Raw genomic sequence first — 24,706 nt, 5'->3', positions numbered from 1 at the left:
CTTTAGAACCAGGAAAAATGGCAAAGTGAGAAGCAGCTTGGCCTAATGGGAAAAGCAGGAGCCTGGGAGTCAGACAACCTGGGTTCTAATCCCAGCTCTGCCACTTGCCTGCTGTGCAACCTGGGGCAAATCACTTCTCTATGTCTCAGTTTCCTCATCTGTAAAATGGGGATTAAATATGTGTTCTCCCTCCTACTTAGATGGTGAGCCCAGTGTGGGGCAGGGACTAGGTCAAACCTGATTATCTTGTATCTACCACGACGCTTGGCAAATTTCAATATTATTGTTATTAAAGCACCTGGATCCAATGGCAAACCTCCTGAGCTCTCCAAGCAGAGAAAGACACCATGCTTAAGCACCTATAGAAGCTCTTCCTCAACACCTAGACCATGGAGGAGATACCATCACCATCATCACCATCTTCAAGAAGAAAGGGGAAAAATCAGATTGTGGCAGTTACGGAAACATCTCATTACTCTCCATTACCAGCAAGATCATAGCCGGGGGACTCTGGGATTGGCTACTGAAGAGTAACTTTGAGCAAACACTCCTGAGATCACAGGGGGTGCAGCAGACTGGATCTTTGCTGTGCAGCAGATGCAGAAAAGGGGCAGGGAGTAGCACCGAGACCGCTGTGTGGTTTTCAAAGACCATACACAAGATCCCAAATCTACATCTCTGCCCCTGCTCTCTTTCCCTCCCTCCAGGCTCGTATCTCCTTCTGCCTTCAGGACATCTCCATATGGATGTCTGCCTGCCATCTAAAACTCAATATGTCCAAGACTGAACTCCTTATCTTCCCTCCCAAACTCTGCCCTCTCCCTGATTTTCCCATCACTGTAGATGGCACTACCATCCTTCCCGTCTCACAAGCTACCTGCTGGTTCGATCTCTCAACCTATCCCGACTGGATTACTGCATCAGCCTCCTCTCTGATCTCCCATCCTCTGGTCTCTCCCCACTTCAATCTATACTTCATGCTGCTGCCTGGAACATCTTTGTGCAGAAACGCTCTGGGCATGTTACTCCCCTCCTCAAAAATCTCCAGTGGCTACCAATCAACCTACACATCAGGCAAAAACTCCTCACTCTCGGCTTCAAGGCTCTCCATCACCTCGCCCCCTCCTACCTCACCTCCCTTCTTTCCTCCTACAGCCCACCCCACACCCTCCGCTCCTCTGCCGCTAACCTCCTCACTGTGCCTCGTTCTCGCCTGTCCCGCCATCGACCCCCAGCCCACGTCCTCCCCCTGGCCTGGAATACCCTCCCTCCACATATCCACCAAGCTAGCTCTCTTCCTCCCTTCAAAGCCCTACTGAGAGCTCATCTTCTAGACTGTGAGCCCACTGTTGGGTAGGGACCATCTCTATATGTTGCCAACTTGTACTTCCCAAGCGCTTAGTACAATGCTCTGCACACAGTAAGTGCTCAATAAATACGATTGAATGAATGAATCTCCTCCAGGAGGCCTTCCCAGACTGAGCCCCCTCCTTCCTCTCACCCTCCTCCCCCTCCCCATCCCCCCCCGCCCTACCTCAGTCCCCTCCCCACAGCACCTGTATATATGTCTGTACAGATTTATTACTCTATTTTACTTGTACATATTTACTATTCAATTTATTTTATTTTGTTAATATGTCTTGTTTTGTTGTCTGTCTCCCCCTTCTAGATTGTAAGCCCACTATTGGGTAGGGACCGTCTCTATATGTTACCAACTTGTACTTCCCAAGTGCTTAGTACTGTGTGCTCTGCACACAGTAAGTACTCAATAAATACGATTGAATGAATGAATGAATGAATGAATGAACAAGCCCGCAACCTTGGTGTCATCCTCGACTCTGCTTTCTCGTTCACCCCACACATCCAATCTGTCACCAAAACCTGCCGGTCTCACCTCCGCAACATTGCCAAGATCCGCCCTTTCCTCTCCATCCAAACTGCCACCTTGCTGGTTCAATCTCTCATCCTATCCCGACTGGATTACTGCATCAGCGTCCTCTCTGATCTCCCATCCTCCTGTCTCTCCCCACTTCAGTCTATACTTCACTCTGCTGCCCGGATCATCTCTGCGCAGAAACGCTCTGGGCGTGTTACTCCCCTCCTCAAAAATCTCCAGTGGCTGCCTGTCAACCTACGAATCAAGCAAAAACACCTCACTCTCAGCTGCAAGGATCACCATCACCTTGCCCCCTCCTACCTCACCTCCTTCTCTCCTTCTACAGCCCAGCCCGCACCCTCTGCTACTCACCTCCTCACTGTGCCTCGTTCTCGCCTGTCCCGCTGTCGTCCCCTGGCCCACGTCCTTCCCCTGGCCCGGAATGCCCTCCCTCCACACAACCGCCAAGCTTGCTCTCTTTCTCCCTTCAAAGCCCTACTGAGAACTCACCTCCTCCAGGAGGCCTTCCCAGACTGAGCCCCCTTTTTCCTCTCCTCCTCCCCAACCCCCCACCCTACCTCCTTCCCCTCCCCACAGCACTTGTATATATATTTGTACAGATTTACTACCCTATTTTACTTGTACATATTTACTATTCTATTTGTTTTGTTAATGGTGTGCATATAGCTTTAATTCTGTTTGTTTGGACGATTTTGACACCTGTCTACATGTTTTGTTTTGTTGTCTCTCTCCCCCTCCTAGACTGTGAGCCCGTTATTAGGTAGGGACCATCTCTATATGTTGCCGACTTGTACTTCCCAAACGCTTAGTACAGTGCTCTGCACACAGTAAGCACTCAATAAATACGATTGAATGAATGAATGAATGAATGAATTCAATGCCACCAGCATATTCCTTAGCCAATTGACTGCCTTGAAAAGCTCATTAAGCTTCACGGGCTACCTCATTGGGGCATCGCTGCCCTGTCCAATCAATTCCCCATTGCTAATGGAGTAAAGCAGGAATGCGTGGTGGGCCTGGCCCTGTTCAATTGATTTTCCACAGTCATAATGGAGGATGCAACATGAGACTGGATGCAGGTGTCAGAATGCACTTCCATTTCTCTGGGAAACTGTACTGCTGTTATACTGATCTGAACACTTGGTGTGTGCTCTGCACAGAGTCAGTGCTCAGTGAATGCTATTAATTAATTGATCATTCTTCTGTAGCACAAAGTTAGGATAAACCCCTGCCCCCGCCACCTACCATTTGTTTAACTTCTTTTTGCATTGTTATCTGGGAATGTTTAAATTGTTGTTCTTATCATCCTCCTTGTTCCTTAGGTCTGAAAACTCTCACTTAGATTGAGTCCTAGCCAGGCAGGGGTAGGGCTGGGAGCAAATCTGGTCAAATTATCTTGAATCTACTCCAGCGCTTAGTACATAGTCAATGCTTAACAAAAGCCATTACTTGAGCTGAGGAAGTTTACAGGAGCTGTGCCTTTCAGTGGTTTCATTCATTCATTCAATTGTATTTATTGAACGCTTACTGTGTGCCGAGCACTATACTAACTGCTTGGGAGAATCCCATCAGTAATCCTGCAACACGTAGTTGGGGCTGATGCATGTAGGCCTTTGTGCAGCTTTGACTCGCCCCTGTGCCTACTGGGACACAGATTCTTCCAAAACTAGTGCTCAGCTGGGGTCTTACATAGCCCGGAGTCCAGGTTAGATCATGGAATCACTCAGGGCTGGTGCTTGGAGCCCTTTAGCAGGGTCTGGGAGCTTCTCACCAGGAAGTGGGAGTGTGCTGGTCTGGAGGACTTGTGTGGAGTGCAGTGATCAGGGGGGACCCACACTCCCCATGCTCCGCGCACACTCCTGCCCACTTGACCTCCCTGGGACTCTCACGACTGGGGCTTTGGGCAACTGGGGCAGCCTCTAAACACTGTTGGATATTCTGCCTTCTTTCTTACAGTTTGCCCAACTGGTGTCCATCTACAAGACACTGGGGGCTGAGAAGTTCCCGCTCATCGAGCAGACGTTTTATCCCAATCACAAGGAAATGGTAGGCGCTCTGGGGAGATCCTGGCTTGGAACACAAGGGAAGCCATGCCAGGTCCTGCCAGGCTTTTCCCCCCCACCCCTCCACCTCAACCATCCTGGGTCCAATAGGGCACCCAGGGTGCCTGGCCTCCATTTTCATCATCAGGGTTGCCCCTTCTAATATCCCCAATGTTTCTCTGGCATTTCTAGCATGCTTGACTGCCGTGGGGCAGCACAGCTGACTGGAGGGTGCTTAGCTTTCTGGGGAACCCACTACAGTGTGGTTCCATTAGGTCTCCACCCCATGCCCGAGAGATGACCATCAAGCCCAAAGGTAGCCATCATCACCAGTATGCCCACAGGCTCTGCCCTGCTCAGGCAGAGATCCATGAGAAGCAGGGTGGCCTGGTGGAAAGAGCCCAAGCCTGGGAGCTGGGAGACCTGGATTCTAATGCTTGTTTTGCCACCTGCCTGCTGTGTGATGTTGGGCAAGTCACTTGACTTCTCTGGACATCAGTTTCCTCCTCTGTAAAATGGGGATCCCATACCTGTCCTCCTTCCCTCTCTTTAGACTGGGGACCCAGGGTAGGAGAAGGACTGAATATTGGCAACTCTCCAACCCTGTCTGCCCAGCCCACAGTGCTTCTGGGCCGTGACCACCAGTGGCAGAGTCCACCCCACCACCCGGGGAGATGCTGGGACTCTTCACCCTCAGCACCTATCCAGGGGCTCCAAACCTCTACCTTTAAATGGCAGCTCTGCCTTAGAGCTGTTGCCCTGCTTCCTGCCCACCTGCTAAAGATTCCCCCGATGTACCCACACCCCTGGATCCCAGGTCAGCCCGGTCCTTCTGCGTGGAAACAGGGGATTGAATTCCCATATCCAATGTCCAGTGGGCAGCAGTGGGGAGGGAGCATGGCCTAGTGGGCAGAACACCGTGCTGCCTAGGAGTCAGGAGAACCAGGTTTTGGGTCCAGTTCTGCCCCAGCCTGCTGGGTGCCCTGGGATAAGTCATTGAAATTTTCTGGGCTTCAGAAGATAATATCTTCCCCCTGCCTGCTTCTCAGGAATGCTTGGGGATTCAAGGAGGTCAGGAGAGCAGTTGGCAGTAGCTACATGTGGGAACCAACCCACTGTCTCTGGTTTTGGCCTGGCCCAAGCAATCAGTTGAACAAGGTTACCAAAAGTGCAAACTGAGTGTAGGCCTCCGCTTTGGTCACTCTTCTGCTGGGCAGTAATAATAGTATGTGTTAAGTGATTTCTGTGTGCAGAGCACTGTCCTAAGTGCTGGGAAAGAGTACACAGGTAGCAATCAGTCATGGTTCCTGACCCTCAGGGGCTCACAGTCTAAAACTATAGTTGGTGGTTGTGGGGAGGAGGGCATGGGAAGAGTGGCCTGGCAACAAATATGTAAGGAGAGATGAAACAAAACACCACAACCCCAAAATATGCAGCACTCAGCCCTCCCCTGAACCCCCAACAGAACTCTTGGGCCTTAGTGGCTCCTGGCCTCATGAGTGGCTTTGGAGGGAGGCTTGGGGAACTCTGACCCAACATTTACTCAGTGGCTGAAAGGAGTTGGCACCAGGTCTGGGGTGCCCTCCAGCAGGGTGCTCTGCCTGAGCCCAGGCTACTCACTCCATCCCCTTGCACCCAGTGGCCACTGAGCAGCCATCTCTCCGGCCCCATGGTGGGTCGTGGTTTGGAGGTGTAAGATGCAGGTGATATCCCAGTAACACTGATGAGAGAAAAAAAAGTGGGCTACCCGCACCTGTACCTCCCTGGACCGTGTTCTTATATGACTGGTGCCTTGGGGCTGCTTTCCAATCTACAGACTGAGATTTGTTGGAAAACCAAGGTCACTGCTTTTGGACGTGCCACTGGAAGTAAGGCCCTATGCTTGAAGCCACCTAGGGTGGAAAATCAGGAAACCAGAATGCTGCAGATATCCCTAATTGATGAAGTCACCCCCTCCCAAAGTCCAGGAGAGGATTAGGGTCCTTGGAGGGAAACAGGAGCAGAGTAGGGCTTTGGGATTCAGGTTGCGGGGAGTGGCAGCTTCGGGGACCCTCCGTTGGAAGGAGCTAGCTAGCCCATGTGGGCTTGCTAAAAAATTTCCCTCTGTTCTCTCTGACTAGCTGACTCTGCCAACCTTCCCTGTTGTGGTGAAGATCGGGCACGCGCATTCGGGCATGGGGAAGGTAAGAGTACTGACTGTGTGGCCTCTGGATCACCAACCCCAGGAATCTATGTTCTTATCATCCTGTTGGGTCCCCCCCACTTCCTGGCTGTTCCCTCAGCCCTCCCTGAGAGGAACTTCCTGGTGCCCCACAAGGCTCGGAGGTGCTGCTACTTCTTGCAGTCATTGCCACTGCCGTCCTTTTCCCTGCTTCTCTCCTCCCAGTTCTGATCCCATCTCCCTTTCTCCCTGCCCCTTCAAGCCACCTCCCTAGCCAGCGTGTGACCGTCCCTAAGATGAAGCCCAGTGGCACCTGGAAGGGCAGTGCTAGAATCATTGTTATTGTATGTGCCGGGCATGACCACTGGAGCAGTTGAGACCAAAGCAGCGTGCCAGGCAATCTGTCCCAACCATGCATGTTTGAAAACCCTTCCAAACCAATCAGTGGTATTTATTGAGCACTTGCTGTGTGCAGGACTCTGGACTAAGCACTTGAAAGAGTCAAATAGAGGAGGGAGCTTAGTCTGTCCAACCCCCGGATAAGTACCCCATGCCAAGCAAGTGTACTTGGCCCCTCTCCTTCTCCTTCCTCTCCACATCCTCCTTCCTTCTCTCCTCCCTACTGCCCAAGGGGGCTGCAACCCTTTATGACCACAGCAGAGGACCTAGGCTGGCCAGTGACCTGGTTTCAGACAACGCCACATTCCTCACCTTGCCCCAGACAGGGGAGAGCCAAACTACCTGTGAAAATTCTCACTGCCCCCCCGCCCCCCCGAGGCATGGAGCTACAGTAAATTCCAGAGGTTTAATGAGAAGCAGACAGTAGACTTGAAGAGGAGATGGGGTTCACATGTTTTCTTGGGAATTAAGGGGTGGGGGGAGTGATGGGTTTGTGAGAGGAGGGCGTGAGGGTGAAATGGGAAAGTCAGTGGAAAGACACTTTTGTGGCTGAATGATGGTTTCAGCACTCTGTGTATTTTAGCGCTGGTGTAACTCTAAGCTGTCTCTTCCCATCCTTGCCGTGGTGGGGACAGGTGAAGGTGGACAACCACTATGACTTCCAGGATATCGCCAGCGTGGTGGCCCTGACGCAGACCTACGCCACCACCGAGCCTTTCGTGGATTCCAAGTATGACGTCCGCATCCAGAAGATAGGGAACAACTACAAGGCTTACATGTGAGCACGGGCCACCAGTCGCCAAGCCTTTGCCCACATCTTGGGAGATCGGATGGGTTTCCTTCATAAATAGGAAACCTTGGCTTTGGTGGAGAAAGTGCAAGGAAAACATCTCCTCAGAGGATGGGAGGGAATCCTTTTCCTCCAGTCCCTTTCAACCACTCAGCTTGCTTCCCCTTCCCTCCCTTTCCTCCCCTCCTCTTTTTTCCCCTCCCTGGATTTTGGCCTTCCCCTGGCTGCCCCAGGGGCCTGGCTAGGGAAAGGGAGAGAAGAGGTGTATCACTGCTTCCAGCATGAGCAGAGGGGAGAGGAGGGACAGGGGGAGGGGTTGAAAAGGAGGGAGGGAAGAAGGGTAGGAGGGAGAGAACGAGGGATGGAAGAAAGGAAGGAGAGGGAGGTGTGGCCAAGGCAGGGATGGTTTCAGGCCTCTGCCCCACTCAAACCCAGAGGTTGTGTTGCTCATTTTGACTGAATTATGTGAAAGGTTAGCTGGGAAAGGAGGTTGAAGTTGTGAACAAAAAAGGACTTTTGGATGCTCAGCTGTTGTCCCTTCTCTGGGCTTGTGCTACTGTCCTGCATAATCAAGAGTTAGTTGTGTTTGAGTTCAAAATATGCCATGGGGTGCAAGAACCAGACTGGACTGTGTCACAGCAGTGAACACACTGCTGAAACTGGTATCAGATTGTAAGTTCCTCGAGGGCGGGGACCATGTCTCTTACTGATATTGTACTCTTCCAAGCACCTAGGACAATGCTCAGCCCACAGTAGACGCTTGATAAATGTTAAGTGAATGGATGAATGAATGAATGAATATGGAAGATGCCCCATCGAGTAAGATTTTTAATTTAAAAAGTCCCAGATGATTCTCAGCCATGGGATTTTGCTCATTCCCCAAACTGCCCACAGCTGAATTGCAGTGGCTGAATGGGGTCGGGGAACATAGGGTTGCATTGGAATCAAGCCCTCAGGCTCAACCCTTGCACTAACCCCAGCCCCATTCCCCAGGTCCCAACCCTCAGCCTCAGTCCCCTGCCCCCAGACCCAAGGCCCATGCAGCCCAACTTAGGCCTGACCTTGTCTGACCCTCCATCATTACCTCTGTGACTGGGATTTTGAGTGACATAAACCCCAGCCAGAGCTGCCCCGCCCCATAACTGAACTCTCTGCTCAGGGAGGTGGTCTGTCAGGTAGACGGGAGCCCAAGAGGAAGCCCAGGGTTTGGCTCTGTGGGGAGACTTGTGGCTTTGAGCAGCTGGGACAAGGAACTCCAAGGACCCCCAAGACCCCGGGGGGGAAGAAAGAATCTGCAATGGGGAAAACAAAGCCGGCTGGGTCCACTGGCAGCCTAGTAAGGCCCTGCCAGCCAAACTGTTCAGCAGGAGCAAGTGGAGAAGAAGCTCCAGGCCCAGTTGCCATCACCACCACCACCCCACCTCCTCCTCCTCTTCTTCTTCCTCCTCCTCCTCCATCCCATCCCCATAATGGAGAAGTGAGTATCCACCTGAGGACTGGGACTGGCTGGTTCAGGCTCTCTCCCTGACCTCTGCCCCGTCTCCCCTTCATCTCTCCTCCCCAGGTAAAGGGGGCTTCTGGGGAAGTGTGGTTCCCCTGTTCATAGCCTCCTGGGCCACGTGGAGAAGCGTGAGCCAGGTCTTTGTGTTTACCTGGGGCTGGCCTGGGGGTTCTTGCTGGGGAGGAGGGGCTGGATGGGTGGGCCTGGGCCCAGAAGGGCCACGCAGCCCCCTTGGGGGCCGGACCCAGTTCCAAGCAGCAGGAGGGCAGCAAGCAAGGCAAGGCATCCCTGTCTTTATGTTTGCTTTTTTCTTCAACCTCCAGGTCCTTCCACTGGCTTGGCCCAGGAAAGGGGGATTCTGGGGTAAGTGTGGTTCCCCTGCCCAAATATTTACCTTTTTCCCTTCCACCCCTCCACTCACTGCAACTGGCATTTTTGTACTGAACCCCTTCTGGTTGGTAGTGAGGCCTCCATCTACAGAAAGCAGTTGAGCCCCCTGGGATCAGCAGGCCCAAGAGCGGTGGGCTACCTTCACCAAGTGACTGCGCTGAACCCCATCTCACAATTGCAAGCCCCGCCTCCTGCCTGCCAGGCTGACAGAAAACATCCTGGCTGCCCCCATGACTGGGGTGGCGCCATCTCATCCATTTCATCTGAAGGTGGCATGGAGACCTTGGGGAGGCATTGAAGTGCAGAGGCTGGCTGGATGGGACGCCCACTCTCACCTTCTAAACTCATGATTGCCCTCATGACCACTGCACCAAAAAGTGGCCTCCAAACCGCCTGGAGAAAGGAGTCACCCACAAGGCACTCTGGGGCAGTGTCAGGCAGTCCCAGTGAGAAGGGGAACCTTAACTCCAACCCCCAGCATAAGCGGCCAGCAGCTGTTTCTCCACACTGCTCTCTACCAGGCAGCAGGCATGATTCCGGGCATGGCCAGCCCACGTCGCCAGGGTTGTCTGGACACGAGGGACTCGGAGGCGAAAAGTCTGCTTTCCGCAAACCGTCTACTGCACCTATGGGGCCTTGGGGCCACCCAGGACTGGGACAGCAGCGTGGCCTGCGGATGCCCGTGTCGTGACGGGTGGCTCGAGTTAAGGGGCGGGTGTGGTGGGTGGTGGGTGCCAGAGTGGGAGAAGCCCAGGGCCCCGCAGACTGCCACCCAACTGGGAGTGTCTCCTCCATGCCGCCCCTGAAACATCCCCCGGCCTGGGACCTGCCACTGCAGGACCCCTGGATGGGAGAGGCTGCTCCAGCCCCATCATGGGCTCAAGGGAAGGACTCTCTGAGGGACAGTGCCCGCATCATTTCGTGCTCCCCTCCCCCACGCCTCTGGCCGTGGGAGATGACGCCTTTTCGAGTCCAGGAATCCTTCCGACGGACGGAGACCTGGCACGTGATCCAACTCCCGAGGCCATCACCGCAGCCATTGGAGCCGGGGAAAAAACGACACAGCCCCAGGACCTGATGGCAAACCTGCAAGATCTCCCAGAGGGAAGGAGGTGCCCACCTGAAACACCCCCGTGAGCTCCTCCTCGTCACCTGGACCACCGAGAAGATTCTACAAAACCTCAGAAGTGCTACCACCATCATTACCATCATCAAGAAGAAAGATGAGATCATGGCAAATATTGAGGCATCACATTACCTTCCATCACCAGCAGCATCCTAGCCAGAAGACTACTGGGTGGGCTACTGAAGATCATTGACCCAATGCTTTCAGGAGCGCAAAGTGACTTCAGACCATAGCATGGCACAGCAGACATGATTTTTGACTACCACACTGCAGCATGTCTGGCTGAGCCAGAGCCAAGGGTACCCGTGCCATCTTTTCCCCACCATCGATGGAGGAAAGCAGGGAGGGGTGGTGGGCCTGGTGCTGTTCAAGTGATTCTCCACAGTTGTGCAGGAGGATGCAACGAGAGACCCGGATGCAGGGGTCAGAATATTCCGCCACCCCTCCGGGAAATGCTTCCAACCTCACAGTCTCGGAGCATCATCCAGATTCTTCGAAACAGTCATTCAAAAATTACTGTTCACACATGACTGTGTCCTAGAGTCTCACGCCCAAGAAGACACATAAGGGATTGATTGAAAACTGCTTCTCCCAATCAGCTCAGTACTAAAGACTTATGATAAATCTAAATTTGTACTTCCCAAGCGCTTAGTACAGTGCTCTGCACATAGTAAGCGCTCAATAAATACGATTGATGATGATGATGATGATGATGATGAAGCAAACTGATATAATGTATCAGCCCACACCAGCCAAACCCTACACACAACAAAGATTGGCAACATTGTCCTAAAACCTGTCGCAGAAAGCTGTTACCTAAGCAGCACATTGGTCAATGATGCAATTATAGACAAGGATGACTCTTCATAATAATAATAATGATGGCATTTATTAAGCACTTACTATGTGCAAAGCACTGTTCTAAGTGCTGCCCTCTGCGCTTCAAACACGCCCACATCTCACCTCTCTAAACAAAGTGCTCTCTGGATTCCACTTCTCCACGCAGCTATTGCCTCACCTCCTTCCTACCATTCCTATGTAAACTCCTCGAAGGCTTAGTCTATGTGTCCTGCCTCTGCGTCATCTCCCCCAACTCTCTTCTTGACCCTCTACAATCTGGTTTCAGCCTCCTTCACTCTATGGAAACTGCCTTCTCAAAGGTCAACAATGATCTCCTTCTTGCCAAATCCAGCAGACTCAACTCCGTTCTAATCCCCTTCCACCTCTGGGTTGTCTTGACATCATGAACCACTCCCGTCTCCCAGAAATACTATTTAACTTTGGTATTTCTGACATGTCTCTCCTCATTCTCCTCCTACTTTTTTGGCCAGTTCCTCCTCTTCCTCCCACCTCCTAACTGTTAAGGTCCCCTAAGGCTCAGTTCTGGATCTGCTTCTATTCTCCATCTACATCCACTCCCCTGGGAGCTCATTCACTCCCACAGCTTCAATTCTACATGGATGACCTCCAAATCTATCTTGCTAGCCCTGGGCTGCTCTCCTTTTCTGCAATTCTGCATCTTCTCCTGCCTCCAGGACATTTCTGCATAGGTGTCCCACTGAAACCTCAAACTCCACATGTCCAAAAGTGAACTCCTCATCTTCCCATCCAAATCCTTTCTTCCCCGTAACTTCCCCAGTACAGTTGACACCACAACCGTCCCCCTGCCCCCTTGGTTAATCTTGATTGATTGATATTTCTTCTCTCAGGTTATTTCCTTCCAACTACCACCCCTGCACTTAAGCTGTCACAACTAAGGGGGTGGGAGAACAGCTATTTATTCCCTATTTAACAGATGAGGAGCTGAGGCCCAGAGAAGTTGAGTGATTTACCCAAGGTCACACAACAGGCAAGTGGCAGAGGTGTGGCACAGCAGGCAAGTGCCAGACTCCCAGTCCTGTGTTCTTTCAACTAAGCCATGCTGCTTCTAAGAAGGGGAGAGGCTGGAGGCAGGGAGGTCAGTGAGGAGTTCAGTACAATAGGCGAGGTGGGCTAGGACAAATGCCCGGACCAGAGTGGGAACAGGTTGGGTGGAGAGGAAGGAGTGGATTCTGAAGGTGTCTGGAGGAACAGCGGACAGGATTTGTTGACTAAATGGATTTGCAGGTTGAAAGAGAGGGAGAAATTAAAGATCGTGGCATGGCTGAGAGATGAGGAGAATGGTGGTGTTTTCAAGAGCGATGGGAAAGTTAGGAGGAGAGGATTTGGAAGAAAAGTGGCCTAGTGGAAGGAGCATGGGCCTAGGATTTAGAGGACTTGAGTGCTAATCCTAGCTCTACCTGCTGTGTGACCTTGGGCAAATCACTTAACTTCTTTGTGCCTGTTTTCACATCTGTAAAATGGTAAAATTTAGTACCTGTTCTCCCTCCTACTTAGACTGGGATCTCCCTGTGGGACAGAGACTGCATCCAACCTGAGTAACTTGTTTCTACTCCAGTGTTTATACTTGTACTTCCCAAGCACTTAGTACAGTGCTCTGCACACAGTAAGCGCTCAATAAATACGATTGATTGATTGATTGCTTAGTACAGTACTTGACATATAGTAAGTGCTTAACAAGTACTATTATTATCATTGTGGCAGAAGGAGGATAAGTTCAGTTTTGGACACATGAGTTTGTGGGGTCCGGCTCTGTCCTGGAGGCAGTAGGAAAAGTGACATGGCAAAGCAAGTGAGAGTTTGGGGTCAGGCAGATAATCGCAGGGTGATGACACCTGACGTAGAAAACTTAATCAAGATGGCCAGCCCACCCTCAGGGAGACTGTCCACTGGAGTGTGGTGGCAGCGGCAGCGGCAGCATGGTATCGGGTTCCAGATTAAACTCGAGGACTCCCGGGCTGGAGCACTGACCGATCTTCTCTCCGGCTGGGAGACCTGAACCCCACGTCTGGCTCCTCCGCCAGTTCCACCAGCATCACTGGATGGACAGGATCACAAACAACAAAAGTCCTGGAATGTAGCCAGGCTCCCGGCATCCTGGCATCAAAGCTATGCTTACCGCAACACAGTTGCACTGGCTAGGCCTCAGTAGATGAATGAGTGGCAGCAGGCCGTCCACACCTTGCTGAAGTCCGTTATCCACATCTGCTAATACATAACGTTTTTATCAGAGAAGCCATTGAAATGAAGATTTACACACACTAAGTTCCAAAATATTTCATCAATACCCACTTCTCCAATCAATCTTCTCAGCAGCTCAATTAGGGGATATGGACTTCTTACCAATGTGGATCCAGCTCCTTCCAGAGGCCATTGAAAACCTCCTCACTCCACCAACTCCAGGAGACAGACAGACAGACAGGCAGAAGAGAGAGAGAGAGAGAGGAGAGAGAGAGAGAGAGAGAGAGGGTGCAAGATCTTTCTCCACTCCAACCGAGAGAACTCAGGGGGACTTGGCTCAGTCGAAGAACACCCCTTACAGTGGTGGTGCCGAAAGATCATGGGTCACAGCACTTTGGCTTCTGGGGAAATGTCTCATTTACTTTTCTGCCATTCGCCAGCCAACCTTCCTCAGGACCTTTGGATGTTTTGAAAGAACGTTGCCCTCTCCGTTGATTGGCAGTCTACCAATCCGAGCCCATGATCTACAGAAAGCTGCCGTAGAGAACCTGAAAGCCAGAAGGGTAGAGGAAGTGCTTAAGAAGCCAGGAAAACAAAGCCTCAGACAATACTGCATCCCAGCTGAAAACCAGGAGTCAGTTGTAGATAAAACAGCCCAGGACCCTGCAATCTGTTGGAGCTAAAGCTTCATCAGGAACAAGAGACAAAGCTAAAGCAGAAACAGCCTAAGTCACTGGAAACAACCAACAGGGTAGCACGACAAAGCTCAGTTTTTTTGTGTGTGCACAGCATGGTTGGGGTTGTGGGTTCCACGGTCATCTTTTCTGTCACATACGCACAGATGGGTGAATTTTGTCATCAGTACCCGTCCATATGTAGTCACGTGATGACCGGTCCAGACTATTTGAGGCAGTTTCTCCATTGCCCTCTCCCCTTCACCGCTGCCACTCGAGATCAGGTCCCAGGGCAGGCAGGTGGGTAGGCCCTGGGTTGGAGTTGGTCCAACAGTGGGAGCTGGGGGGCAGAGTGGAGTCTGGGGCTATGCCCTTCCCACTGAGTATAGCTGTGTAGGGTTGACATTGCACATCTCTCTCTGGGAGGGAGCAGCAAATGCTCTAATGTTTTAAAAGCAGAAAGAGTCCTCAAGGCCACCTGCTTTGGGGTGTTTAGTGTTCTGGTCTCAGCATTAGCCTCCCTGCCAGACCCCAGGCAGGAAACAACAGTCTCTCGGGAAAGCATTGTTGGAGCTCTCAGAAGATGTGGCAGGGATGGGGGCTGATAGCATCTGACAGGAATAGACAGAACATAACTGCTGCTCATGAACAGACTTCTCTGGAAGCACCTTCCCTCCCCTTCCCCCCTGCCCCCTATTCCCCCAGCCAGCGGGCTCGATCCCCGGCACTTGGGTCTGGGGGCGGGGGGGGCAGCTGTCCCAGATGAGGGCTGGCCGGTCTCATGCTTCAGCAAGGGGATGAAGGCTTCTCTGACAGAGGGACCCCTCCTCACAAGCAGGTGGCCCCTGAGAGAGGGCCACCAGCTCTCCGTTTTGGCCACTCCAGCAAAAGGGCCACTTCTCTGCAATTCTGCCCCCTGTGAGGGCTGTTCTCTCATCCCTGCCCTGGCTGCCACCTTGGCTATGGATGCTGGTAATTGAAGTGACTCCCCCTGCCTGCCGCTTGTCTTCAGTGTCTGCTCCTGTCACACCAAGATTGGGAGCCCCCAGAAGGACAGAAACCAGGGTGGATTTGGCCCAGCACGGAATACAGTCTTCAGCTCAAAGCAGGCGCTTGGCAAATAACATTCCTCTCATTCTTCTCTGCCACAACCACTGTCAGTGCTACTGCTACTATGCCCCTCTGCCCTGGTCACATGGCACCTGGTACTAGCCCCTGGCCTTTGCCCCTACAGAGCAGAACTGGGCCTCTCCCTCTCCCTTCCCCTCTCCCTCCCTCTCTCTCTCTCTCTCTCTCTCTCTCTCTCTCTCTCTCTCTCTCTCTCTCTCTCTCTCACACACACACACACACACACTCACACACACACACACACACACACACACACACACACACCTGAATCTGGCCCCCAAGAGCCCCAGTCCTGCAGCATCTGCCCCTGGGCTCTTTCATGTTTCACCTTGGAAGTCTGCAAACACCTGCCACTCACTCCTGTCTGCCCTGTACCACTACTCCTGGCCTCGCTCCTGGGCCAGGGTCCTTGAGGAAGAAGGCTTCTTGCCTTTTCTTCCCAGGATCCTCCAGGAGCTATTATATCATCACCTCCCTCACTGCTCCGGGCTCTTCCCAGATCCTGACTTCCTAGGCCCTTCCCCAGGCTCTAAGCATGAACCAAGACTAGTCTGGGCATTCGTGTCCAGATGTGTGGCCTTATCTGGTCAGGGGGCAACTATTCAAAGTCCTTTTTCTCCTTTCCTTTTTAAACAAAGGATAAACTGCTTACTCCAGACACACTCATATGCATGCACATGCACCGCCGCCCCCCCCCCCCCCACCCAAAACACACTTCTTGTGGGCAGCCTGCAACCAGAATCAGAATTGACATCAAGACATTGAGTGAGACTGGACTTATCTGATGATAGCCAGCTTATGGAGACAGAAACCAGCCACACCACCTTCTGGAGAGGCTTCCCCTCTTGCATGTGACACTCTTGCAGCTCCTTGGGATCAGAGAAAAGTGGAGGCCAATGGACACCTGCAACAGGACATGCAGCTTGAACTCAGAAATCTGCCCTGGCACCGGACCAAAGCCACTCTGAACAGTTCAGATGGCACCACCCTCACGACGGCCCAAGGGGGTTTCTTACCCCAGCGGCAAGAATGCATTCTGAACTCCTAGACTGGTCTTCCATCATTGGTCAGAGGATGAAAGTTTGGAGTCTAGAGAGAGGCCAGCCAGATGTCCAGGCGGGAACGCTGCTCTGACTCGAGCACTCTGACTCACCCCTGCAGTCCAGGCCAGGAAGAGCCCCGGATGGGGTGACATTCCTGCAGAGACCTGGGTACCTGTAGGAGACCTCTGCACCAGCTCTTCCTCAATGAATGACACCCTGAGGAAAGGCTGCCGGACTTCAGAGTCACCGCCAAAATCACTGGCTTCTGAGAGAGGATGAGAGAGAGAGAGAGAGAGAGAGAGAGAGAGAGAGAGAGAGAGAGAGAGAGAGAGACCAAGCAAGCCAACCAACTGCAGAAATTTCCAGGGGCTCTTGCTGCCTCCATTGCTGGCAAAACTCCCACCAGGATCCTTCCAGACTGGCTGCCTGAGGGACGTCGCCCAGCAGGTGCCCTCCTGCATCACAGAGTGGCTTCGGACCAAAACTCAGCCCAGCATCAGTCTCCTCTCCCTCGCAGGGTGATGGATCCCAGAAAGGTGCATGGAGCGACAGCAAGGACTTCATCTTACCGGGGGATTTCTCTAACCTCAGAATCCCCTGACTCTGTCAACAGCCAACAGATCCAGGCCCTGGGAATTGCAAAGCCAATTGGGCTAACCCACGTGATCCACTGAGCTCTCCAGACTGCTCCACTACAGAACAACTGGTGCAGTCAGGGTGGAAGGAGCCCAGCCCCCGGCCCTTTCCTTGGTGCCGTCGGAGAGAAGTGGGACTATATGCTGATCAGCGGCTCCCGTTCAGCCCGTTCCAGGCCCCCGAGCTTGAGAATGCAACGAGTCATCTTCAAGCTGGAGTCCAAATAAATACCCCTCCCATCCACTGGGAAACTCTTCAACATGAAAACCAGGACTGTCAGTCCCAAGACTTGGACTTGGAGACAGTTATTCCGGAACTGCTCTGTGCCAGTGGTGGGCTGTCGAGGCACTGACACCAGGAGGTGATGACTCACTTTGCTGAATCACTGCACAATAGATATGAATAAACGTGAAGAAAACCAAGGTTCCATCCCAAGCCGACATCCGGGAAATCCTACCCACAAAGATCTTCCTCCACATTTTTCTATCTTGACAACAGTACACAGATGACATTTGTTAAGTGCTTACTAGACAAGGAAGTAGAAGACAGCTGTTGTGGGCAGGGATTGTCTCTATTTGTTGCTGAATTGTACTTCCCAAGCAGTAAGCACTCATTAAATGCGAATGAATGAATGAATGAAAGACAGAATGAAAAAGGCCAGCATGGCTTCTGGAAGATTGACAGAGGTGTGGCGATGACAGAGCACCAAGCTTCATACCAAGCTGAAGGGGCAGAAAGCTCTGGTGGTGTCCCAACTCCTCTCTGGCTAAGGCCTGGACCAACCTCAGAAGACACATCTGGCTCCTGGAACAGGGTCACCAGCGCCATCGAGGCCACACCCAAACTCTACATGGTGGGAGTGCAGTCAGCTCCACCATCACTGGAGTCACCCTCCCGTCCACAAGGCTCCACTGGGCAGGCCCGGGGAGGAGAGCAGGCAACGGAAGGATACCCGAGTAGCAAGTGGCAAAACCAGCATGGCGGGGAGCCATCAGGAGAGGAGTGGCTCTCCCCGAGTAGAGAAGAGCTTAATGGAGATCGGCATGCCAAGAGCTCAGCTGTAAAATGGAGGCCAGCCCTGCTTGGAACAAACCTTGTAGCACTGGCCTACCAGCCACACTCGCCCACATGGATCGGATCAGGCTTTGCTGTCGGCATTGTTGCCTTTGGCAATGTGCGGTGAGGCATGTGCTAATAAATGGGAGTCTGGGAAAAGGGCATTTTTCCCCAGTCTTCCAGACAAATTGACAAGCAAAAAGAGTCTCCCCAAAGGTCTCCCCAAGTCCATGCACATGCTAGGTTGGTGCTGCTCTCTTCAAAATGGGTGGCTTGCCTTACAGGATTCTTTCGGGCAAACTTCTCCACCAGTCTGTGAACACCTCTCCATTGTTTCTAGTGTTGGAAGGAGCTGTGAGCCCCCAACCCTCACAGGGTTCCTAAATCTCACTGTCCTAAGTAAGGTGTGAGGAGTAAAATGTTCATTTCTAAGTTGTATAGCATTTTCCTTAGGAAAAACTCTAAATGTTTATTGGACAAGCTTTAGTCATTTCTAACTGGAATTGTTCCATGAAATCTCTCCAGGCCATGCTAAGCCTTTGATTTTCCAGGAAATCTGGGTGGCTTTTCCATCTGGGACACTCTGATAATTGTGCCAAGATGCAACTCTGACAGACAAGTGTTCGGAGGCAGAAGGACCTTTAGATTTCTGGCGGGATGGATCTATAGTGTTGGTTATGCTAATCTTGATTTTAAAATAGAAACTTTTCATAGGCTCATCTGGCCTAGCACCCTTTACTCTGGACTCCTTGGATTCTAATGGGTGAACCAAAATAGAACTGGGGCCTGGAATGGGACAGAGTCAAGGCTCAGGCCTGAGGTGCAAGTCTGGTGACTGGTGACTTTCTGTATGTTGGTGGCCACCCCGGGAAAAAGGGATGCTGGATGTAAAGGGGCAGCCACAGACATATACATACTTCCTAGAGAATTTCACCACCCTTGGGTGCAAACGTATTGAATCGAGCCCCAGCTGACGAGAACTGAAGGAAATGTAGAGTCTGGGCTTAAAAAATAAGGGTCCATCCCCAATGTGTCCCATAGACTCTAGATTTGAGACAGAGCAAGTTTAAGCAACCCTGCATAGGGGCGAAGAGGCTTTAGTGTCTGCTCGCTCACCCTGTAGGATGACACTGAGGGAAAGATAGGTGAACAAACAAGGCCACTTCCTTCCATCTAAACGGACCAGATGTTGAACTCCTCCTCCCACTGCACTCTCACCTGTTGACTGCTTCTCGCCATTTCTGTCATTTCTGCAGGAGGACTTCCATCTCGGGAAATTGGAAGACCAATACCGGATCAGCAATGCTGGAACAGATTGCGATGTCTGATAGGTGAGGAAAAGGAAGAGCTGAAAACTCTGCTCTGTGTCTGTTAGGGACTTCAGAGAGGAGCTAGAGGGGACAGAGAAGAGAGAAAAGGAGAGAGAGAGAGAATGAGAGAGAGAGAGAAAGGTCAGGAAGCATGAGGAAGTGAAGTGAATGGGAGACGGTGAAAGATACAAAGAAAAACAAAGTGAGTAAGGGAGAAGGGAGGGAGGGGAAGATTGGAAAGAGGCAGAGAAAATGAGAGATGACCCTTTAATTACAGCAGTTCTCTCCATCACCCTGGCAATAATAACATTAATATGGATGAAGCATTTACGGGCAGCAGGGTCCGTCTAAGGCTCTGGGGGCTCTCTGGGAAGGGGATGGGCAGGCTAGGCATGGCTGCTGCTGCTATCCTTGCCCCAGAGACCTAGTTAATCTGTCTCACCCTGAGAAGGCCCTGCAAGCAGGGTCTCCATCCCTTGGCCTTTGCCTAGGTTACCTGACTGCAACTCAGAGTGGCTCTGGGTTCCTGGTGTCAAGAGTCACAGAGACTGGGGCCAAAGGGGTCCAGCATATGCTGTTCTCCCATTAGGGCCAAGATGCTCCGTGGGCCACCCATTGCCTCTGTTCCCGACCTCCCTGATCCTAGCCAGACTAATTCTCATCGGCCAGGCTGTGGGAAAGGCAAGACTTGCCAAGGCAGCCTGACAGTCAGTCAGTCAGTCAGTCAGTCAATCAGTGGCCTTTATTCAGTGCTTACTTTGTGCCGAGCACTGGGCTAAGTGCTTGGGAGAGGACACTACAATAGAGTTGATAGACAAGATTCCTGCCCACAAGGCTGAGAATGAATGGATTGGCCCCTGATGTTTCTGAGTTCCTGGCTTGGGCACATTTTGTAATAGTTCTGCAGGTCTGGCACCCACAGATTTGAGAATGAAATCAGCTTGACCAGGGCCTTCCTTCCTTCACAGATACAAGCTGTGGGTGGATGTGTGCTCAGAAATGTTTGGAGGCTTGGACATCTGTGCAGTCAAAGCCGTGCATGGCAAGGATGGCAAGGACTATATCTTTGAGGTAAGGGCTAGAACTTCTGGAGTGGGAAGTGTGAGGAGAAAGAGCCCCGGTGGATGCCGGTCATGGCAGAACTAGAGCCGCCAGGGTTTGAGCACCCCCCCAACACCACACCACCCGAAGTTCCCACCTCTTCCTTAATGAAATGATTTAAAATAATTCTAATAATTGCATTTGTTGAGTGTTAATTCTGTGAGGGTCACTGTACTCAGCCCTAGAGAGAGGGACTAGGGACATGTGAGAAGCATGTTGGGGCACTGGGGCCATAGAGTGGCGATAGCAGAAGTCATGCAAGACACTTGGTGGAGAGTGAGGAGACAGGTGAGTGCCTTGTCCTAGTAATGGTCTCTAGTAAGGCCCTGCTGGGTACGGAGCACAGAATAAGCACTAAGGGTCTGTACTGAGCATCTGTGTCCCACTTATAAAGATTTCCTTGGAGGGAGAGTGTGCATAATTTCCATCGGAGCCTAGACCAGAGTTTAATCACCCTCTGGGATTGGGCAGTCCTTTCTTAAATGGACTAACTCACTCATGCTGCTGTTGAAGTTTTTTTTCTTCTATCTGCATCCTTTGTGAAAATGGAAAAGTGCAGGTCCGGAGCCTCTGGCCATTAATCTGCCTGAGCTGGGTGACCCCTCAGCCCTCATCAGATGGGCCTGTCTTGAAGTTCCTTCTGGGACAAAGCTGACCACTTTGCTCTGGGCCAATTCATCCACACTCCATCTTTCAACCTAGATTGGATGCCCACCGGGTGCCTTACAAGGCATTCAACCTGGCCCCTCCTGCCCAGGGCTGTCAATTGGCCTGCTCTGTGGTCATTAACCCGCTGCTTCTCCCTGGGATAGGTCATGGACTGTGCGATGCCTTTGATTGGGGAGCACCAAGCGGAGGACCGGCAGCTCATCACAGAGCTGGTGGTGGGCAGAATGAACCAAGTGCTGTCCAAGACCCCGGTCCCATCCCCTCAGAGACCCACAGCCACTCAGCAACCTCAGGTAAGCAGCCCCTCGGGAGAGAGGCTGAGTTGGGAATTGCGTTCCCTCTGGGGTGGGGTAGAATCATTTTAGGAAAACATTTTGGAAAGAACACTTGCCAAAGGAGGGGTGGGACTGATTTAGAGTCTTTGAATACCCGATTCCACTGCTTACACCATTGTTTTTCTTTGAATCCTCACCCTCCCTAGAGAACCCCAGCCTCCAAGGGTGGGTTCAGGGGAAATGGACCTAGCTGCCCTACCCAAAGAGCTCTATGGTGCTATAGAGCCACCATCCCAGAAACTATTTCCTCACCTGGATCTCTAGGGGCACTGACTGGAGGGCTCGCTCCCTCCCATTTGTCCACTCATTTCTCCCCCTCCCTGCTAGCTTGCACTCATCATTCCTCTCCCATTCATGTACTCACGGGCCTCGTTCTTGACTTTTCCACTTCCACTTCTGACCCCCTGGTTCTCACCATGCCCACTGCCTGTACATCCTTCCCCCTTCACATAGGCCAGACCCCAGCTCTCCCCAGCATCCAAGCCTTCCCGAAATCCCACCTCCACTCAGAAGCCTTTCCCGACTAAGCTCCGCCCACCCGTACTCCCAGGTGGCGTCTATCCAGCAGCCACCCTCAGTGCCTACGTGTACTCACCTTGACACCCAGGCACGGCCTCCACTTGGATCAATTTCCAAATTAGTCTCTAAAAGCAGTTTGTGTTCAGCCGGTTTTGCTGAAGGAAGAAAGTGGAGACGTGAGGTCTTATCGGACACTGCAAGGACTCGCTCAGGGGACTGGCAGGGATGATGCAACTGCCGCAGGAGCTCCAAGGACCCCGTGGGATATGGGCAGGCAGGATTGGGCCTCCATCATACCAACCCAGCTCATTTGTTCCCCTGCGGGAAAGAGGGAGCTGACGGGGGACCTTAAAGCCAACGGTCAGGAGTTTCTGATCGAGGCAAAGCGGCCTGGGCAACCACTGGAGGGCTTTGAGGAGTGGGGAGATGTGTACAGAGTGATGGTTAACAAAGATGATGATCTGGGCAGCAGAGTCAATCAACTAAATCAGCGCAGCCTAGCAGAGAGAGCATGGGACCGGAAATCAGAAGACACAGGTTCAAGTCCCAGCTCGGCCACTGGCCTGCTGGGCGACTATGCGCCAGTCACTTCCCCTATCTGGGCCTCAGTTCCCTCACCTGGAAAATGGGGAGAAGATAGATTGTAAACCCCGCGTTGGGTAGGGTCTGTGTCCAACCTCCCAACCATGTATCTAATTCAGCCCATTGTAAGCGCCTGATAAAGGCCATGCGTGGCCACTGGGTGCAGAGTACCAAACTCAGCACTTGGGAGAGTACAATAGAGTTAGAAGACACGTTCAAGGAGCTTATGATCTAGTGGGGGAGATAGACAGTTAAATAAATTACAGATAGGGTGAGTTATAGCATATATATGAGATTTGTTTCTAAATGCATCACGGGTTGTGGGACGTGCTTAGGTGACGTGGAAGGACAGAAGTGGCAGTGGGGTGAGGGTCAGGGTTGGGGAGATGAGAGATTAGTCAGAGAAGGCCTTCTGGAGGAGATGTGATCTCAGTAGGGTTCATAGATGGGGAGAGCTGTGGTCTGCCAGATAAGTAATAATAAAAATGATTATTTTATTGTGGTTTTTGATAAGCGTTTCTATGCACCAAGCACAGTATTTAGCACTGGGGCAGATACAGGATAATCAGGTCAGACACAGTCCCAGGCCCACATAGGGCTCAGAGTCTAAGTAAGTGGGAGATGAGGTATTAAATCCCCATTTAACAGGTGAGGAAACTGAGGCACAGAGAAGTGAAGTGACTTGCCCAAAATCATACAATAGGCAAATGGCAGTGTCAGAATTAGAACCAAGCAGTGTGGCCTAGTGTAAAGAGCCCTGACTTGGGAGTCAGAGGACCTAGGTTCCAATCTCAGCTCTGCCACTTGTCTGCTGTGCGACCTTGGCCAAGTCATTTCACTGAACCTCAGTTATCTCATCTGTACAACGGGGATTAAGACTGTGAGTCCCGTATGGGACATGGACTGTGTCCAACCTGATTAGTTTGTGTGTACCTCAGTGCTTAGAACAGTGCCCGGCACATAGTAGGCACTTAACAAATACCATAATAAAATACAATAAAAAGGTCCTCATAGACGGAGGTCTATGAGGAGGCTGTTACAGTCGTCTAGCTGGGATTTGATGAGCCCCTGGATGGGGGTGGGGAGGGGGAGTGGCATTTGGATTGCAGTTTCCTAATCTATTTAGGAAATCCTAATCTATTTAGTTTATTTATTTATTTATTTATTTGTACATATTTATTCTATTTTATTTTGTTAATATGTTTTGTTCTCTGTCTCCGCCTTCTAGACTGTGAGCCCACTGTTGGGTAGGGACCGTCTCTATATGTTGCCAACTTGTACTTCCCAAGCACTTAATACAGTGCTCTGCACACAGTAAGCACTCAATAAATACGATTGAATGAATGAATGAATGAACGAATGAATAATCTCCCATTCTAACCCAGCATACACACTTCACTCCTCTAATGTCAGCCTACTCACTGTGCCTTGCCCTCATCTCTCTTGCCACCTACCCCTTGCCCACATCCTCTCCGTAGCCTGGAAATCTCTCCCTCTTAAAATCCGATAGACCGCCACTCTCTCCACCTTCAAAATCCTCCTAAAATCTCCTATCTTTCAAGAGGCCTTCCCCAACGGAGCCCTCATTTCCCCCACCCTATTCGCTCTCCCTTCTGCATCTCCTGTGCACTTAGAACTGTACCCTCTAAGCACTTTGATACTCCCCGCTCCCCCAAACAACACTTATGTCCATATCTCATTATTATTATTATATTATATCATTATAGCTTTTGATTGTATCTTTTACTATTATATCTTTTCTCATTTTTTTGGCATTTTTTAAGTGCCTACCATGTTCCAGGCCCTGTACTAAGCACCAAGGTAGACACAAGCTAATAATAATAATTCATTCATTCATTCAATCGTATTTACTGAGAGCTCACTGTGTGCAGTGCACTGTACTAAGTGCTTGGAAAGTACAATACAGCCATAACGAGAGACAGTCATCACCATCATCATCATCCCTGCTCACAACAGGCTCAAAGTCTAGAGGTGGGGGACAGGCATCAATAATGAGAAGCAGCATGGTTTAGTGGATAGAGCACAGGCTCAGGAGTCAAAAGGCCATGAATTCTAATACCAGCTCCGCCACCTGTCTGCTGTGTGACCTTGGGCAAGTCACTTCACTTTTCTGGGCCTCAGTTCCCTCATCTGTAAAATGGGGATTGAGACTTTGAGCTCCACGTGGGACAGGGACTGTGTCCAAACCAATTTGCTGGTATCCACCCCTGTGCTTAGTACAGTGCCTGGCTGCTTCTCATAGTAAGCACTTAACAAATGCCATTAT

The 24,706-nt window shown here is 51.4% G+C and overlaps 1 protein-coding gene across 1 annotated transcript in view; it reads left to right on the top strand.

Moving 5' to 3' along the window:
* SYN2 (synapsin II) overlaps window positions 1-24,706 on the top strand; it is a 135,728-nt gene that overhangs the window by 86,182 nt on the left and 24,840 nt on the right. The window contains exons 5-10 of the mRNA XM_038740617.1: window positions 3,854-3,943; window positions 6,060-6,122; window positions 7,135-7,277; window positions 19,160-19,234; window positions 20,182-20,284; window positions 21,127-21,276. Coding sequence (XP_038596545.1) covers window positions 3,854-3,943; window positions 6,060-6,122; window positions 7,135-7,277; window positions 19,160-19,234; window positions 20,182-20,284; window positions 21,127-21,276 — 624 coding nt within the window. The remainder of the gene's footprint in view (window positions 1-3,853; window positions 3,944-6,059; window positions 6,123-7,134; window positions 7,278-19,159; window positions 19,235-20,181; window positions 20,285-21,126; window positions 21,277-24,706) is intronic.

Source organism: Tachyglossus aculeatus, chromosome X1 (genome assembly GCF_015852505.1).
Source record: "Tachyglossus aculeatus isolate mTacAcu1 chromosome X1, mTacAcu1.pri, whole genome shotgun sequence".
In the NCBI taxonomy this organism is placed as follows: domain Eukaryota; kingdom Metazoa; phylum Chordata; class Mammalia; order Monotremata; family Tachyglossidae; genus Tachyglossus; species Tachyglossus aculeatus.
The sequence above is the reverse complement of the archived record's forward strand: the minus strand, read 5'-3'. Positions and strand labels throughout refer to the sequence as shown.